This window comes from Lepisosteus oculatus, chromosome 7, assembly GCF_040954835.1.
Source record: "Lepisosteus oculatus isolate fLepOcu1 chromosome 7, fLepOcu1.hap2, whole genome shotgun sequence".
Taxonomy (NCBI): Eukaryota; Metazoa; Chordata; class Actinopteri; order Semionotiformes; family Lepisosteidae; genus Lepisosteus; species Lepisosteus oculatus.
The window spans coordinates 18799818-18818383 of NC_090702.1; the positions used below are offsets into that span (position 1 = coordinate 18799818).

At 33.9% G+C, this 18566-nt stretch overlaps 1 protein-coding gene across 1 annotated transcript in view; it reads right to left on the reverse strand.

The window, feature by feature from the left end:
- Window positions 1-6570: 6570 nt before the first annotated feature.
- Window positions 6571-18566, reverse strand: part of tmtc2a (transmembrane O-mannosyltransferase targeting cadherins 2a) — a 168839-nt gene continuing 156843 nt past the window's right edge. Inside the window, exon 12 of the mRNA XM_006633607.3 lies at window positions 6571-11381. Within this exon, the coding sequence (XP_006633670.2) occupies window positions 11202-11381 (180 nt within the window). The 3' untranslated portion in view covers window positions 6571-11201. The remainder of the gene's footprint in view (window positions 11382-18566) is intronic.

An 18566-nucleotide genomic window follows, 5' to 3' on the forward strand; every position in this document is an offset into this window, starting at 1 on the left:
CTTTTGTGCACTGTAGTTCAAACTCTTAGGCATACATCAGACTATAAGAAAGGCTACCATCAATGGCCTATCTAATGTATTGATCCAGGAATAACATCTAGATGTTTCCTGAAAAAAGCCAGAATGTTTGTTTCAAAAACATAACTGGGGAATTTGTTCCATACTCCTACCATCTTTGTGTAAAACGTACCTCCAGCTTTAGTTGTGCTTCCCAAAGGTTCCTTTTGTGCCTTCTTATTCATGTTCCAGTGTAAATTCTGAAGATGTTGAAAGGGTTGGCTTTGTCAGACTCTCCTCTGTTCAAGGCAAGACAGATTCAGTTTTTGTAGCCAATTTCAGTATGTCATTCCTTTAAACTAATAAATGTTTCTGGTCACTCTTCTCTGGAATCTGTCCAGGGAAGATTGTGGCCTTACTAGTGCATTATACAGATTTAACATAACATCCCTTTACAGCATATTAATTATATTGTATACTTTTTTAATTTTCTAAAACTGTGATTATTTTTATTGCTTTCCCACACTGTCCAGAATCTGAAAAATCTGTGCCATCGTTGACACCAGTTTTTTCATAGTTCGCTCCTTAAAGCTCAGTGTTTTTCCTGTCCATATTGTTTTTGCTGCCTGCTTGTAATTCTTTTCACTTTTCTACATTGAATATTATCAGCCCAGTCTTGATTTGTTTGGAATGTTCTTTTCTGATACTGCAGTGTTTGCTATACTTCCTTGACTAATTTACTAACAGTACCAGATGAATCTATTTGAATTAGGAAGAGTGTGAGCCCTAATACAGATTTATGCTGTACTCTTGTAATGTCAACATGCCATTTTGAACATTTACCTACAGTATGTATTATATTGAATGTCTGTGAGGACGTACATTCTAGGATTCTTAAATTCTAAATATTCCTTATTATATATATATATAATTCCTCTGTTTATAATCATTACTGCTTTTGATTGTTCAAAGTATAAGTTAGTGAAGCACATGGTGGTGTTTACATCCATGCGTACTGTCCCCTGGTATTACATTATCATACAGATAATCTTCTAATTGAGTTCTTATTATAATTTCCATAACCTTGCATGTACAGTAACAGAAATAATATTTATTGGTCTACAATTACTTTAATTGTGTTGTCCTTTTAATTGGAGGATGTTATATTATTAATTTCCAATGCATATTCATTTCTTCACTGATAGTTGTAGGAGGTTTGTTCAATAACAAGGTTTGTTCATGCTTCTGCAATTGGTAGAATATGACCAGGCCCTGGAGATTTAATTAAGTGTGCCTAGTACCTGTAACTTTTCTGTTTTTTTGTATGCTAATATGATTTAATATTGAACTTTGTATTTTACAGCCTGGGGCTTGATGGCAGCTTTTCTGCCTTGTTGAATACTTAAGTAAATCATTCTCTTGTAATCATGTTTTTCATTATTTTCTCCAAGTTGATTCACTGTCATAAAAATTTTAGTTTAGCTTCAGTTGAAATATTTTTTTCATATCTCTATCTTTTGGGTTATATCTCTTTTTACCTGTGCATGCACTCTGTTTCTTTAATTGGTTGTTTTTTAATCATTAAAGTGTTTTATTTCTCCTTAAATTCCTATAAATTTATTTTAACTATTACTGTATTTTATCTCTTAATTTGTTCTAGGGCTAAATCCGTTGAAAAATATTTTTAGAATATGATACCATGAAATCTCTGCTAATTCCATTTCTATTCTACCTTGTTTTATTTATCTTAAACTCTGTCTCAGTCTGCCTTCCTGAACTTTTGAAGTTTTTTTTTGAACCCTTCCCACACAGTTTCAAAATATACTTCAAAACATATTTGAGAACAGCTGCCTGATGGTTCTCTCAATTCTATTATGCTTATTCTGAGTATTTGAAAAACTTATAAACACTCTGGGTAAGATAGCACTGGATAGAGTTTTACATGCAGGTAATAAAAACATAAATAAAATGTGCAAACTGTTGAGAAAGAATAGGCTACCTACAAAAAAGACTTAGTTGTTTGTGCTTACAGAATATTTACTGTTCATCTACTTGACACCATGGTGGGATGCAATAAAAAATGCAAACAAAATGTTATGCTTTCAGAAGTGTAAAATTTAAATAAAGGACTGTTATGTTAAAAATGTAATTCCTGATTTAGAATATTGTGTACAATTTGCACATAATAAAAAAATATAGATACACCTGAATTATACATTCTAGGGATTAAAAAAATGGCTAACACAAGGGGACTTAAGTTTTAAAAATCCTCAAATATATTGACAAACTGAATCCAGTGGATGCTTTTTAAAATGAACAGTGAAACACAAGCTAGGTGACAACTGTATAGAAATATGCTCACAAATTAGAAAAGCCTGCATTTCTTTACCTAAAAAATTGGGAGGTGGGAGCTGTGGGAGTTTGGAACAGAGCTCCCCAGCCATTTGTTGAAGTCAATGCCCAGGCTATTTTCGAGATTTTACTGGATTAACCCTTGTCTCAGTTAACTACTACCAAATTGGCAGGTTGGGCTGTTTGGCTTCCCTTCATGTGAACTGTCCTTGCATTCTGTATTCATATGTTCAATTGTAAATCATATTAATCATTTTAGTGTCAGTTGCTGACATCCCTAATGATTTCAACAATAAATGTGAGGAAAAGTAACATATTCCACAATAACCATTTCCTTTACACAGACATTCCTGATTTTCTTAACAAATTCTGCATTTTAATAAGTAATCTAAGTTTGTCGAATAGGAAAACACACGAGACATTATTACCTACATGTCTAAACAACACAGATTTTGAGGCCCTTGATTGATCTAGCCTTAAATTCCTATGCCTGAATACTCCCTTTGATGTACACTGTTGAACTAACACCCCTTCCATCTTTTCTGCCTCTTTGGAATGTTGTACTGAATATCCGCTAATATTCTATTATCCACTATCAGTCTCATTAGACATGGTCCAGTGATTCCAATAGCAAATCATCAAAATCAGATATTAGTGCATTAGCTGGTACCTCTTGCTGATCCTTTAATTTTGTCTTTCCATAGAGGTTTCTTTAATAGGTACCCCTGTTTCTTTGGAATCCACCCTACTCTACTGCTGCTTATAGGATTTTAAATTTCTTTGACGATCCTTCCCTCAAGCTGGCTGGAGTTCATCTTGTTCACATGTAGTCCATTAAATGTGTGCAGAGAGTCTGTGCCACAAAATAGTACCCAGTGGCGTAGAAAGCCAAAGCCTTTTAACACACCATGCTCTCAGCAATGTCTTGCATTAAAGGATTAACATTTGGAGGTGTTCATCTGTGCATAGTATACATACTGTAGGATTCCAGAGAAATCCAATTGTTTGGTGCTACTCTACAGTTTGTTACCAAGGCTCTTGATTTGTTTTATTGCTATGGAAAACATGGCATTTGTATTAAAGTTTATCCCCACACGAATAATAACAGTTGGGGCTTTACCTATTTAAGATAGGAGCTTGTCTGTTGTAGATTGTCTACTGAGATTGCCTCTGGGTCTTTCATACATTTTTTTCACTTACAGTGATCCTGGGATCCTGGAATCTCTATCACCTTCTATACATCTTTTTTCTTGTGTTTCTGAGTAGTACAGGCTCTGAGGCCGTACTGACTGGGATCTGTACTTCTAATGTGGCGGAGCAATCTTGGAATATGTTCCTTTGTGCGATGAAAAACATGTAACAGTTTCTTCTTATCTGTTGTCATGCAAACTGCTCTCTGCACACAATTAAGATGTTATCAGTTCTGACCTTAAGTCTCCTTAAGTGGCCTTAAGCACACAATGGCTTCCATTTGTGTCAAATCTTTGGTTCAAATAATGCATTATATTTGCACATACCCCACAATTAACATACTGGAGCTATTTTGGTTGACTGGTTATTAGATAGGAATATTCTTAATTTAAAGAGAAATGGCTGGGTTATCAGGTTAGAAAAATATACACAGTAATAAAGAGAAAGAAAATTGTTTTTTTTTCCAATGAGAATGCAGTTTTTTAATTTGTTCTGCACTTCACTATGATATTTTACACCACACCAAATGTTTTGAAAGTCACCTTGATAATGGAAATTTTGGTTAACTGGTTACTAGATAGGAATATTCTTAATTTAAAGAGAAATGGCTGGGTTATCAGGTTAGAAAAATATATTGAGATCACAACTGACAAAGAGAAGCACTACAGTACATTCTTTGTCTACTGTAAGTCTGTAGAATGGATGAAAGAAAAATATGTGTTGGTTTGTATCTCTGTTATAGGTGAGGACTGGGGTGTTTGGAAGTTGATAGGGAAAGATTTGTTTCCACATCTTTGAATTATTTTAAACAAAAAAGAACATACAGTACAAAAATATGTGACAACAGTTTTCTTAAGGGCCCTTTTTCTAAAATTGTAGCAAGATCACATGGAAATACAGAATAATAAGCAGCACTTGAGTTAACCAACTTCTTTCTAACAGAAATGTTCATACAAAACACTGCATGCATTAAAGTGAAACAGATTGGGGTTAACTATCAACTTAATGATTGTATTTTACTAGTCTCTGGAAAAACCTTTAAAAGTTAATTCTGTTTCTGTAATGGAAAACAGATAAAAGGATACAAAAACAATTTCTTGTAAACCATAGGGCATATGTCCTCTGGTTATGACAAGGTGTGTTTCCATAGAAACTAATTTAATGTACAGGTAAAAATGTAGCAAAAAGGCTTTGTAATTATTCATTAGTTCAGTGTTTTGAAGACCTTGACAAAATAGAAATATTTATTTTTACCCGCCTCACTTCATAAAACATATGCGGCAAGTGGCTTTTAATGTGGTACACCACAGTAAATGCAGCACAAAAATGAGTCATACATAATGAAGCGTGGTAAAAGTAATAATGCAGTGCTTAGTACAAACATGAGGGCAGTGCAGAGCTATAATGCACATTTATCATAGTTAGCTTTTGGTATGTGTCATTCATTTTGCTGAGACATTCTGCTCATTAAAAACTGCCTCAGGGCAATATTCAAACTTTTCTTTGCTTAGGGCACAAATGTGTTCCCTATTTTCTGACATGTAATTTAACAACTTTAGCAAGATAATACAGTAATAAAGAGAAAGAAAATTGTTTGTTTTTTTTTCCAATGAGAATGCAGTTTTTTAATTTGTTCTGCACTTCACTATGATATTTTACACCACACCAAATGTTTTGAAAGTCACCTTGATAATGGAAATCAAGCAATTAATCTTGGTTTTATTTTTGTTATATTTAAAGCTGAAGTGCTCCATTATTTGACATTTCAAGCAGTTGTTTGGACTCCACCTTTCTTCCTGATATCTAATAAAAAGATGAGGTATACACAGATAAACTTATCTATAAATGAAACTAAATGTAGTCAGCTTTCACAATATTTTAATCTTTTCCAAACATAGACCCAAGGAAAAATCACTCTTGGAATATTGTGAAAAGTCAGACTAAAGAAAAAGGAGAACCGATATTAAATCATTTTTGTATTTATCTGTATTTTAAGTATTTTTCTGGAATTTCCACCTGCCTACAAGCTTTTTTGATCTCTCATGGGTAGGTGTTGGATTTTTAGAAATGTTGGCTCCTCAGAAATCTTTAAATGAAAGTATTTTACAGGAATATCTATATGGTTTATTCTACTTTATGTAGTTCAAAATGATGGGGATTTTAATTACAGAAACTCATTACGATAACCACAGTAATAAAGTCAGTCCTATGTTCAGAGTTCTGTTTGGGCTTTAAAATTTCTGACTGTATTACAGAGATAACAGAGTGGACTTCAATTTTTGCTTGCAATTAATATTCTATGAAAACAGCATTGATATAGGTAGAGTGATTTATACAGAATGAACAGTTTGACATCAAAATTTGTAAAGGAGCAGTGAGTTTACTGCAATCTTGAACTCTTTTACTGTTTAGTGTTTAAAACACATACCAGGATGTATGGATACATCTTGAGATGCAACTACATCGCAGGGCCCACACACAACCACATACTGTACACACCTGGGCCAGATTTCCCAGAAGCCAATTAAACTACCTGCAGGAAACCCATGCAAAACTCAGGGAGAACATACAAGCTCCACACAGAGGGCAAATTCAAACCTGGACCCCAGTGCTGCAAGGCAGCAATGCTAACCACTGCACCATTGTGCTGGTTGCTTCCAAAAACCAAAGTGTATTTTTTATCTCATTCATAATAAAGTTAATGTTAGTGTTGACAGTGGCAGGCCATCATTACCAATGTGTACCAGCACACATTGCAAGTAGAAATAAGTGGAATAAGAAAAAGAGAAAAGTCAATGAAGGGAAAATAATACTTAGCGTTATTGTAATAGTGTTATTGAACACAAAATAGAAGTAAGGATTTTAAAAACATTACAAAAAAATCTGTATTGTAGTTGATGATTTCATTCATTTTTTTGACTATCATTCTGTATTCACTGTGGCATTTCCACTTTGGAAACATAGGTGTGCAATGTTCTTATCATACATACAGTACTACTTTTATCATAATAAATACTCTTAGTCTCAGCATGAAAGCATTTTACCATTACTTTATTGTGGAAAAAAAGAAACAACGGAAAACATTTGGGAAAGCCTAAACTGGCACGCAATTATTTGCTTTATATTACAAAAGGAAAGGCTACAAATCTTGATAATTTATACAAATACAACAATTCTCAAAAAATAAAACTTTAAATTTAGTAAACTCTCCATGTGCTGCATAAGCACTGTCTTCAATAACCCACCATTTGAAATCCCTGAGCAGAGACATATATTGAAATGCTTAACATTTTTTAAAATTATTTCTCTAAAAGAAGAATTAGCAAGTTATCTAAGCAATGCCATGGGTGTCCCACAGCAGAAGCTAGGTTAAATATTTCACTCTGTGACAGACCCAGCTATCATTGCTACTATAACACAGTGTTGACACAGACTCAACCATTTACTACAGCCACATGTAACACGTGACCATTGCTTTGATCAAAACAGAAAATTACAGAACCACCAAGGACTCTTCTATTGATCTGGACAGATCAGTAATCATACAGCAATTTTCTGTTCTTGAACCTGTTTTTAATAACATAAACAAAACAGAATGAACACATAAAAGCTGCATTTTTTCCTGCACAATAATCAAAGCCAAACCAGCATTTAGCTATAACGGTCTAATAATAGAATACACTTGTGTCGATGTAAAAATGTAAAAAAATGTAAAAATTGAATATTTTGGTTTTGCCATGGAAGGACAGAGACCTGACTCTGACTTACAAGGAATATATCAAATAAAAAATGTTATACATCCACAGGTACATTGGTGATGTTTGGGTTAGGGCATCATTTTTTTTTATTTCAACTGAAGCCAACAGTACATATAAGTCTCTGTTACATGGTGGTCTGTAAAATCCATTAGTATCTAGTGAAGTACTTACTATCTTAATAAAACTACTATTTTAGTACTGTAGTCAAAGAAAAGGTTTACACACACATAAATGAAAGTTATGTTTTCCATCCACTATCAGGAAACTGTTCATTCTCAGGAATGGTTGGGGCTACACCCTCAGAATCACAGGGGACATTGAGGGCCCACACCCTGAACTTGATGCCAGCCCATTGCAGGGCACATGCACATGTGAACAATTTAGAGACATCCGTTAACCTAGACAGTATGTCTTTGGATGATATAAGCAAACTGGAGCACCAGGTAAAAACGTAGGCAAACATGGAGAGAACCACACGAAAGGTAACCGTGTCCCAAATCGGAACCCAGGTCCCCAGAAGCTATGAGACAGTAGCGCTAACTGCCATGCCACCTTGCCACAGTCATGTTTACATTTTCAGTTTGTGAAAAAAGAAATGTGTAACAGTGCCAGCTAGTCAGCTAACAACCACATGGGATGACAAGAAGTTCAAAAACCACAAATGACATTTAAAATAAGTTTTTAAAACAATCACTAAAACTGTCTCTTATAAATACTTAAACATCACTGTACCATTGCAGGTTTATGCACCTTTATAGACCTCTTATGTTTTGCTTTATTTAACTGACACTTGAAGATCAATACTTGCAGTTAGAACATATTGGCTGCTCCAATTGGCCAAATTATGACATCCAGACAATTACTTATAGTATATGTAATACATCTTATATTTTGAGACACACAATCAGAAACATTAAGTAAAAGGATGAAACAGTAAGTCTGAATAAAAAATGAGTTAAGAAGTCCACTTGTATGTTTGCCATTGGCAACTCTGCAGTTGTATTTTACTTGCAAGCTTCAACAATTTTCAGCATTGAAATAATGCAGCCTATTATATATTAAAGTTTATTTATACATCTGAATACAAGAAATAACAATAACAACAAAACAATATACATTTGAATAATCCCTTATATATATAAAATAATTCTATGGTTGTGCATCATTAGAGGAGTGCAACAGTTGTACAGCTATTTGGTTAGGAATTGTAATCACTCATGGCTTTAGACTCAACTCTCATCAAGTTTTAATCTATGATAATATTATATCCTAATGTGAATGGCTGACCTTTCAGCTCAATACACCTATTGGAATATATTTGCAGCTCTCATGGCAAATGATAGTGGGAGTCAATATCTTAGGTTATGTTTTCTACAATTCACTTTTAAATCATAGCACTTTCCTATAAAAAGGCAGTACACAAACTGAAGTGACTTCCTATATAAGTACATTTCTTGGTTCATCTTTTATAAGACTGAATTGTGTAAAATTGTCATCAAGCTCTTTGCCAAGCTGAACAGATGTCATGCCCTGCTGTTCACACATGAAAATAAATATAAGTGGAGCTTTGGATGTTTCTTTCTCCTCACTAAGTAATTAAAAACTGACTAGTTTGTTTTAGCAAACATTTTTAGTGGGCATCTTTGAAAAGGGCTAAATTTCCGTTTACCAAAAGAGACGTTTTTGCCAAGAAGCCCATTAAATAGGACAGATTTCCAACCAATCCAAAGATGTTATTTACACAGTCTGTGTAAAATACAGCAAAATCAGTTGTTCACAGTATGTTAAAGGCGCATCAATGTTAAATAAATAAACGTTAACACAAAGCATTCCATTTCATTTTTTGTATTATTATTTTTCAATGTTGTTTGTTTGCTAAATAATTACAAAAATAAAAATGCTTGACATCTGGAGATAATCATTTTGTTTGCTCAAGTCAGTTTGTGGAATATATTTATTACAGTTATAATTACTATTTTCTGACAATTACTAGCAAATTCTATTACATGTAGTGAGACAGAGGGTTATTTTGGTGGACGTTGTATTTTGGTAAAACGTCTTTTTAAGACATTGAAAATCACGTCTTGAAAAGACATCAGAAGCTGAAGCATTTTGAACTCTTAATATGTCACAGATTTTATTTTTTTTTAATTATTAATAATGCTGTCTGGAATACGATAAAAAAAGGAACACTTCAGGATTTTGTAAATCTGATGAGTGATTGGTGTTAATACTTAAAATATTTATGATACAATGGTCAGTAGCCCTTTAAATTTAAATTTTATTTAACTTTTGTTCATTTATTTGTGACATTTCATCCACAATGATACTTTGCCAGAATTTGCTGTTACAAATTTAACAAAAATCAAACTATTGAGTTTAATAGCATTAACCCTGATGGTTCTTTGCAGAGAAACAAATTTTCTATGTTGAAGGCATTCAAATTAACAGCCATTTATTTAAAAATAATCAGATACTCATTTAGACTGTTATTATTTATTATAATTAGGGCTTCTGGTACATTACAAAAATCTGTGTTTATCCAATAAGCAAAGGAAATTTGCATTGCTGTCAACACTTTCCCAGTGTATTTTGAAAGGCAACTGATCACTTCCCTTGTTACTTGCATAAACAGCATAAATGAGTGATATGTTCTAATTCCAACAACATTGTACAGCACAAGCTTGCTTGCTTTAAACCATTACATTTAGAACTGAAATCCATTATCTGTGGAATACATGATAATGTGAAGGAACAGAAAATTGTTTAATGGCAAGTGTATTCTTAGAATTATTTTGGTATTAAATATATTTCAATTAAATATTCAATTAACTAGACAATGAGGTAAAACGCTCTAAAGAATGGAATCATTCCTTCTAAACTTTAAGACATACAATCATTAGAAAATACTGTGGGATGTGTAAATCTTTAGAAAATTATCTAAAAAAAATCAGTATTCTATAGCATTGTCAAATCTCAATTCAAAAGTATTATCAAAACCCTTGAAAGAGCAGATTTCCAATAACATAAAATGTTTTAGTAACAGAAGCCCCAATTAATATAAGACTATAATAGCAATTTAAATTATTTTTAATGAAAGGGGTGCTACAGATGAATGTGCCTCATTAAAAAAAATGCTGAACAGCACTGGAAGTGGATCTTAACATTTTTTTATTATTTTATTTAGTTTTTATTAAAGCTTTGGAATTTTCAATTTCAAACTTTGTTCAACTTTATTTTTTGTCCATTAGTTACCATTAAATAAAGGTGCTTTAAAAAGCGAATGCAGCAATCTCCAATAGGGTTTTAGCAGAAATCTAATGGGCTTGGTATTTGGTGGCATACAGTTCAACTAGTTCTCAAGGTTACCTTACAAAAGACAGGATGTTTTGACCACTGGCTATGTTTCTTTGAAAACAGCACCAGGCCAACAAGTACTTAGTTGTATTTATGAAACTATAGCTTTTCAGATTAGCTAGAATTCTAGGAAATTACAAACAGACCTAAATTTCACCATTGCACTCCTGGGTTTTAATTTGAGCTCATTGTTTTACCAACTTACATGGCCTCAGGACAAATAATGCCTCAAGAGAGCTAAGCATCAATTACTAATTAATATCAACTTCACCACAAGACTTCAAGTATGCAGCTATGTCCCCCTTCAAGTTAAGTGCTGAGGTTAAACTCAGAGAGGGCTTCTTGCTAGTTTTTGACAGTTCTAAAAACCTTTTTAAGGCCCCCCACAGTTATAGCATGTCTTGAAGACACTCATTTTGAGCAACATTTTGACACCTTGTATGGTTCAAATACCAGATTTAATTCACTGATGTAGATGACAGTTTTATTTGTGCATGTGTTTCATTCTTCACTAGTTTCCCTGTGGTTCATGTTCAGGTACAAATATCATGTGCCCAAAGTTTTCAGGCCTTGTTTCTCCATTATATTCCACAGTTTCCGAAGGTTGGACTGTGTAATGATGTCATCGGGTTTGAGTTGAAGAGCCCGGAGGTAATTGGCTTCTGCCTCCTGTAGCTTTCCATTGAGATGGAGTATCGCCCCAAGGTTCATCAAGGCAGCTGGGTACTACAAGAAAACAGTTATAGAATTAGCAACAAATATTAACACTAAAGTCAGAAGCAAAGCAATTCATCAGTTAGCCAGAATTGTTCATTAACAATTCATTGTTAGGCCATTTAACAACAAAGAAAAACATTTTCTTTGGATTTCAAAAATGGCAGTTGTCATATTAACTATTGATATATATGTATAAATATTTTTTTAGAGAAGCCTCTCCTCAAAAGGGAATTTATAAAGAGTGCCACTCCATTTTTTAAAGCAAGCTGTAAATATTTAAAAATACAATGCTAGTAAGAGAAAACATTGGTTGAAATATTCTTATTGTACATAAATAATTAATGGTAAAGCAGAAATATTTCTAGAGAAAGCTAAAAACTAGAACTATTCTACAACAGTTAATAAGAAAAGAGAAAAAATATTTATGTTTGAATATTTTTTCTCCACAGGACCTATCAGACAATATAATAATGATTGTTCAGATAGTGAAACATATCTAGAGATATATAACACAAATGTCTTAATTATTTTTTTTAAATGTTGATTATGTTCTTTTTATATTTTAGGCAACTGCAAATATCTCACTATGCACGCTTATTTTCACATAGAAAATGTTGTTAGTGAGATTATTCATGCAGACTCAATTTAAAATATAAATGAATTAAAAAAACATTTTATTTTAATTCTTAAAGCATTAAGAATAGGCCCCCTTTTGCATCAAAACAGTTTTCCAAAAATAAGAAAAAAATGTTTAAAATATTAAAGTTAAACACTTTACAGAAAAGAAAACGTGTTAAAAGAATTTAATGAACAAGATCCATGGATATAACCTTGATGAAAATGTTTTTTTTTCTGTCTCAAATTCAGTTTAAAAGAAAGTTAAGTTGATTTTGATTCTACAGAAACGGGACTCTACCTTTCCAGTACCATCGAATTCAACAGAAAGTAATGGAAAAAAACCCAATAAATCTTAGCCCTGACCATGGAAGCATACCAATCAGTCAAGCTGTTACTTGTAATATCACTTTCAGGGTTGGATGATCAGGTAGCAGTTACTGCCAACTTTAAAGGTACAGTGGTTCCAGTTGCTACACTTACATTTTAAAATATGAGATACAGTGACCTCCAGAATTATTGACAACCTTGGTAAAGATGGAGCAAAACAGGCTCTGAAAAACAGTCTTTGTTGTTTATCAGCTTGATTTTACACTGAAAATACGAGATAAATCAGTGAGGTAAAAATATTCAAAGAAAGAAAATCCTTATAAAAAAATCAAAATCTTTCTAAAAAACACGTCACAATTATTGGCACTCCTAGAAACTCTTATCAACAAAATCTATTTGACATATATTTTCATTCATATTTTATCTTTTTTAAGCACACCTGAGTCTTTAAGGAACTCTTAAGTGGTCATCCATGACTACCTGTTTCACTGAGGTATAAATATGTGTCACACTATGTTATGAAGAGGTGTTACTAAGCCAATACAACACCACTCCCATACCACTGATGTTCATCTTGCCTGTTTTTGCCAGGATATATTTTTAGATCTCTTAGGGGATTTGAAACTTGATTAACTGACTAATATGATTAAAATAACATCTACCTTCAAAGAAATTAATAGCAATGCATAATGTCATTTCACTTTAATTTGGTGCATTAATATTTTAGCATTTAAAAAAGGTCAAATATAGAATTAAGGATTCTGGGAATGAATGAATCTGAAATAGATTTTTATGAGAGTGTCCAGAAAATGGGAAAACTAATTTTCAGAAGACAATTGGGGTCAGTAATTACTGTGTAACAGAATCATTATTTTATAAAAAAAAGACCTACGGTACCAATCAAATACCAAACCTGAGTTTAATTAAGCTCTTTAGCAGTCTGACATCTTGCAGTTGTTCATTTCCTGCCTGAGGAATGATGGGGTCCTATACAGCATTTTTGGCATAACTAAAACTACATTAAACAAGATGAACAAATCTGTGGTCTGTGGTGCTTTTAAGAATGTTACAGGGTGGCAGTAATAATCTCTAGCAACTGCTAGACCTTTTACATCGACTGGGACAATAATGCAGAGCAAAGTGTGATCTAATGCTTAAAAAGGAGAGTAACAGAGTAACTCAAGATTGGCATAGAAGACAGTTATGCCACAGGTCATATAATTAAAATAAACCTCTGTGGGCTACAAAAACCTTGACAAATGTGACCTTTTGCTTTCAGAGTTGCAATGTTAACAAAGATTCTGTTTTACCATACACTTAGTTAATACTGATCAAAAAGAGAAAGATTAAATCTCAAGAATATGCTCAAGAATTTATTTAAAATACATAGTGTTTATTTGTAAAGTTACTGCATCAAATCTGTAACACTGCAAAGCAAATAGAAATTGCAATTTTTGGCTAATGTGTCAACGTGCATTTTAGAGCCTCTCTCCCCCTTTGTAACAGCAGATGTCAAAAGGATCTTTGAAGTTGAAGATGTGTCCTGATGTTGTTTTCCTGCTGATGCCACTGGGGAAAATTACGATACATCCTAGAAAACAGCCAACATTCAACCTGTCTTCCATACAAAATAGAAGCAATGCTATACTACATTTCTGGTATAAGCAAAGTCAATTTAAAGACCGACAAATTAAAACACTACAGGATTTAGACGACTTGATAAATGTATGGTGAATACTGCAGTACTGTCTACTCAATCATACACATACAGAAGGAGCCCCCCCCCCCCCGCATATAATACTGCCATCCATGTGATGTGTTTCAACCTTGCACGGTTCTCCTTTTGTGCATTAGAGTGAAAAGTCGAGCACTTTTCCTATTCTCAGTTTACTATGTTCATGCCTTCTTACAATGCACTTACAGATGCAGCCATTCAAGTTGCGCGGTACACACACGTATCGGAGATAATTGGCTATGGCGTCGCGCATTGTGACGCACGATGACGCGTGGTACCGCGGTATGTGATTGGTTGACTGACAGGAGCACTCGTGGTCCGTTGGTCTGTCATAGAAAGATTTACAGTAAACGTCTTTACTGTGCCTGTTGTAGTATTGAATATTTATATGGAATTTTACCACTGAAGGGAAATCTTAGTACCTGAGCATAAAAAGAATAGGAGCATACTGTAACGCATGTGAAGGCCATAAACGATATTAATTTTGGAACTTAAACATACAGTATATGGCTGGTCTCGGTACTTTTAAGAAAACATACACACCAGTATTCCATTTCTCCCTAAACATTTTAAGCATCGAAGTCTTTAACTAACGTGATAGCAGAGTCAACAAGCATACTTTTAGAATTTGATTAAAAGGGAATATAATATGGAATCGCGTATCTAAAGAAATTAATAACGATATAATTATATTCATGTACCGCAACACAAGAATAATACACGCTGTACATTGTCTGTTGATAATGTTTCTGTAGTGCTTTTTCAGCACTCTGCATGTGACCTTGCCGGTGGCGCTGTGGGTTAGGTTCCTGACTCCCATGTCACACAGTCTGTGATCGAATCCCACTGTGGACCCATGACTTTTTTTTAACAAACATTTCATTGAAAAAATGAAACGTTTCCCTTGGTCAGAGATTAAATAAAACCTCACTCGCACCAAACAAATTAATATTTCTAAATATCACAACATGATCGAATTTAAGTCATTTTAATAACAATGAATAGTCACCTAGGCGTTACAATATGAACATTTATATTTTGATTTAAATCGTAAACGCGGGTTTAAATATATGTGTTTTTTGATTCACAATCAGACAAATGCAACATAAATTGATATCTTTGTCTTCTAAGTATCTTAAACTTTCAGCATAGCTTTCTCCCCGTTTAGATTTATTTTTCTTGGGATCTTGGGATCAAACGTGGAAAGATTAGATTGTAATCGTTTTTATTTTTTAAATACATTGCGGAGTTAAAGCAAGGTAAAGCCTTGTTTTTATATATAATCTTTAAAAGTGGAATCTCAAAGCAAAGTAAATACCTAACACCGATTGTACCCATCTGTCATGCTAATAAAGCACCTTGAATTGAACTGAATTGAGGGAGAGAGGGGGGAGGGCGAGCGAGAGAGCCAGGACAGACAGGCAAATAAGATACACTCCACAGACATTCACAACAGCGACATATCATAAAACGTTTGCACATATAGTTATTATTACTTGGTTTTCAAAGTGCAATGAAATACAATATTGTTGTTGTTGCTGTTATTGTTGTTTTTATCCTGTAAAGCGTTTTGAGAAGCCACCTTTAAAGGCGATATATAAAAGTGCTGAATCTTATGGAATGTGTTCCGCCGGGGATTCAAAAAAAATATTTTTTTTATTAGCGTATCTAAGGAAATAGCAGTATAACTTTGTTCAAGCACAAACAGTGGCATGTTACATTATTAATTTGGGTGTTTCCTCTTGCCAGAAAGCTCTAAATTGCATTTTGAGTGCGGTTTTTGACTTTTTCTAAATTGCAACCCATAAATAAAGCTGATACAGTTTAGACTTATTTTAAACTGTATTACAGCAGCACAATGGACAATGCAACGTAAATTGCAAAAATGCACTTGGAATCTGTCCAAGCCCTACTTTGTCAGGCATTTTCTTTTACTGCAACGGACATAAAACCCCCTTGCTTTTAACAGAGCGTTTCATAATTTCTAACTACGAAAATTATTTAAACTTTGACACTTATCATTCATTCAATTCCATTATCAGTCTTCCATTTCTCCCTAAACATTTTAAGCATGAAAGTTTTATGAAACGGTACCCAAATATGCGATTGATGTATGGAATGAATTTTAATTTAAAAAAAAATATTTAACACGAAAATTAAGCTGTTTACATCTTCCGCCTGAGAACAGTCACCCGTTGCTACCTAATGCAGAAACACAGCCACTAACTAGCAAAGAGAGGACATTAGCTAGCCAATATGATAAATAAATAAATGATTATTTTATTTCTTTTGCACATTTATTTGAACATTTCCAATGATTGTACAAGCACTTGGAAACTGTCCAATCCCTAGTTCATCAGGCATTTTCTTTTACGCTGCGGGCATTCTCCTGGTCTGGCGCCGATCTGTGTCTTCTAGGATATAATGCCAGCGAACTCTTGTTTTTATGTCCACTATAACAGACAATCTCCTTTGCTTTAAACCGAGCGTCTAACCCCTCTGACTGGAGAAAAAAGACGTGCTGGTTTGCTATACTGTACATACTGTACCAGGAAGATTATTTCTTTCTATTCGAAACGTGTATTTTAAAAGTTTAAGAAGTAAAAACCTTACAGCGTACACAGATTTCTAAACTGATCAGGATCGTTATCTTTGTCTTATCCATAATAATGTTCACCGCTCTGTCCAGCAAATCAATAATAAACTTTATTTTATATAGCGTTTTAAACGAATAAGTAATTAGATTGCTCATAAACCTTATTGCTTTTTCTACATAAACACAGCGTGATTGCTCTCTGAAAATGCTTTTTCTTTATATTTAGGCTCCGATTTCAACTATAGATCGTATTATTATAAACTTTCTTGGAAAAATGCATTTTATGTGAACCATGTTTGCTATTAATTCATTTAGGGCTAGAACATGTTCATTGTCTTCCAATCGAGTCGAGTTGACATTAGAAGCTTGCCACGCCCGGACTGTTACACCAATGCATTAGCATGTTAAAGCGATTTCATTGAGGAGCCTAGCTTTCTTAACTAGTAAGTACTGTACTTACTGGGTTTTTGAGGGGGGGAGGTGTCTTTTGCTGGAAATCTCGCCCCCTTCTACTTTGAAAATACCTGTGAAACTGGTTTAATTAGTCACAGCCAGCACTCCCGCAGAGAAGGGGGTTGTACTCGTTAATGTCTTAGCCGGAACACATCATTATATCTCATTTTGTATTTCTATAAAAAAATCGTTTGCCCAGCTTAACACTATTGCTGTTGTTTTTATCCTATAAAGCGCTTTGAGGAGCACAGCTTTCTCACCACTTAGATTACTTTTTGATACCATCCTTACACAAAGCAGAAACTTCTTGTATTTTCCGATGACATACAAGTGAAAAGATTACAGATTTTAATCGTCTTTTTTCTGAACCAGGGAAAATCTGATCATGTTTCTCTATAACAATAATAAAAAACTTTATTTTACATATCACCTTTAAAAGTGGCATCTCAAAGCAATACAGTAGATGTAAACCGCAGATTACAAAGTAAATACCCAGACAAACGCAAACGCGTTTTTAATAAAATGCTTTTATTCATTCAGCAGAGAGAGAGCTAAAACCTGGGCGTAACAGCTGTTCCTTTTTCTGATCACTCGCTCTCTGGATAAACTTCTCACCTGTCCTGTTCTTTGTTTTCCTAATTTGCTGATTATGCCTTCTGCGATCCACTCCTGCCCTCACACCTAAAGAAGACTATATTAAATTTCTTTGTGCGGTCCATTGTGCAATTAACCCTTGTATGTGCTGTCCTTAAGGTGATCACATAAAGTTGATATGTAAAGTAATGTTTTTATTATTGTTATAGAGAAACATGATCAGATTTTCCCAGGTTCAGAAAAAAATATCTAAAGTATACTAGTTTGTCACTAGTATACTTTTAATACAGTCTTTGCTGTGCTCTAGAGGATCCCTGTGATATTTCGAGCTCTGGTTGAATGATAAGTGTCACAGTTTAAATAAATTTCGTAGTTGGCAATTATGAAACGCTCTGTTAAAAGCAAAGGAGTTTTTATGTTTTATCAGCGCTGAACTTGTTTGAATTGACTGAGCTCCGTTTTGTACCACACAATGTCTGTTTTTGTGCTGTCCTTTGACAAAACAAGGCTCACTAGATAATGTGAATCGAAACCTGTTTTTCTAGCTTTTAAAGTCGTGCGATGTGTAAGTGGAAACACATCATTATATCTTACATATGATAAATACATAATATAGCTCCCAAACAAATGCAAACATGTTTTTAATAAGATGCTTTTATTCGTTCATAATCCGACGACATCAGGAAGACTAATGGAGGTCTGGCTTTTTTTCTGGAAAACCATAACTCTGGTCTTGTCCAGATTGACTGTCAGCGCTCAGGTCTGACAGTGCTGCTCCAGGAGTGCCAGGTTCTGCCACAGCCTCTGTTTTGTGGGTGACAGCAGGACCAGGTCATCTGCAAAGAGCAGGAACTCGATTTCTGTAATTAAT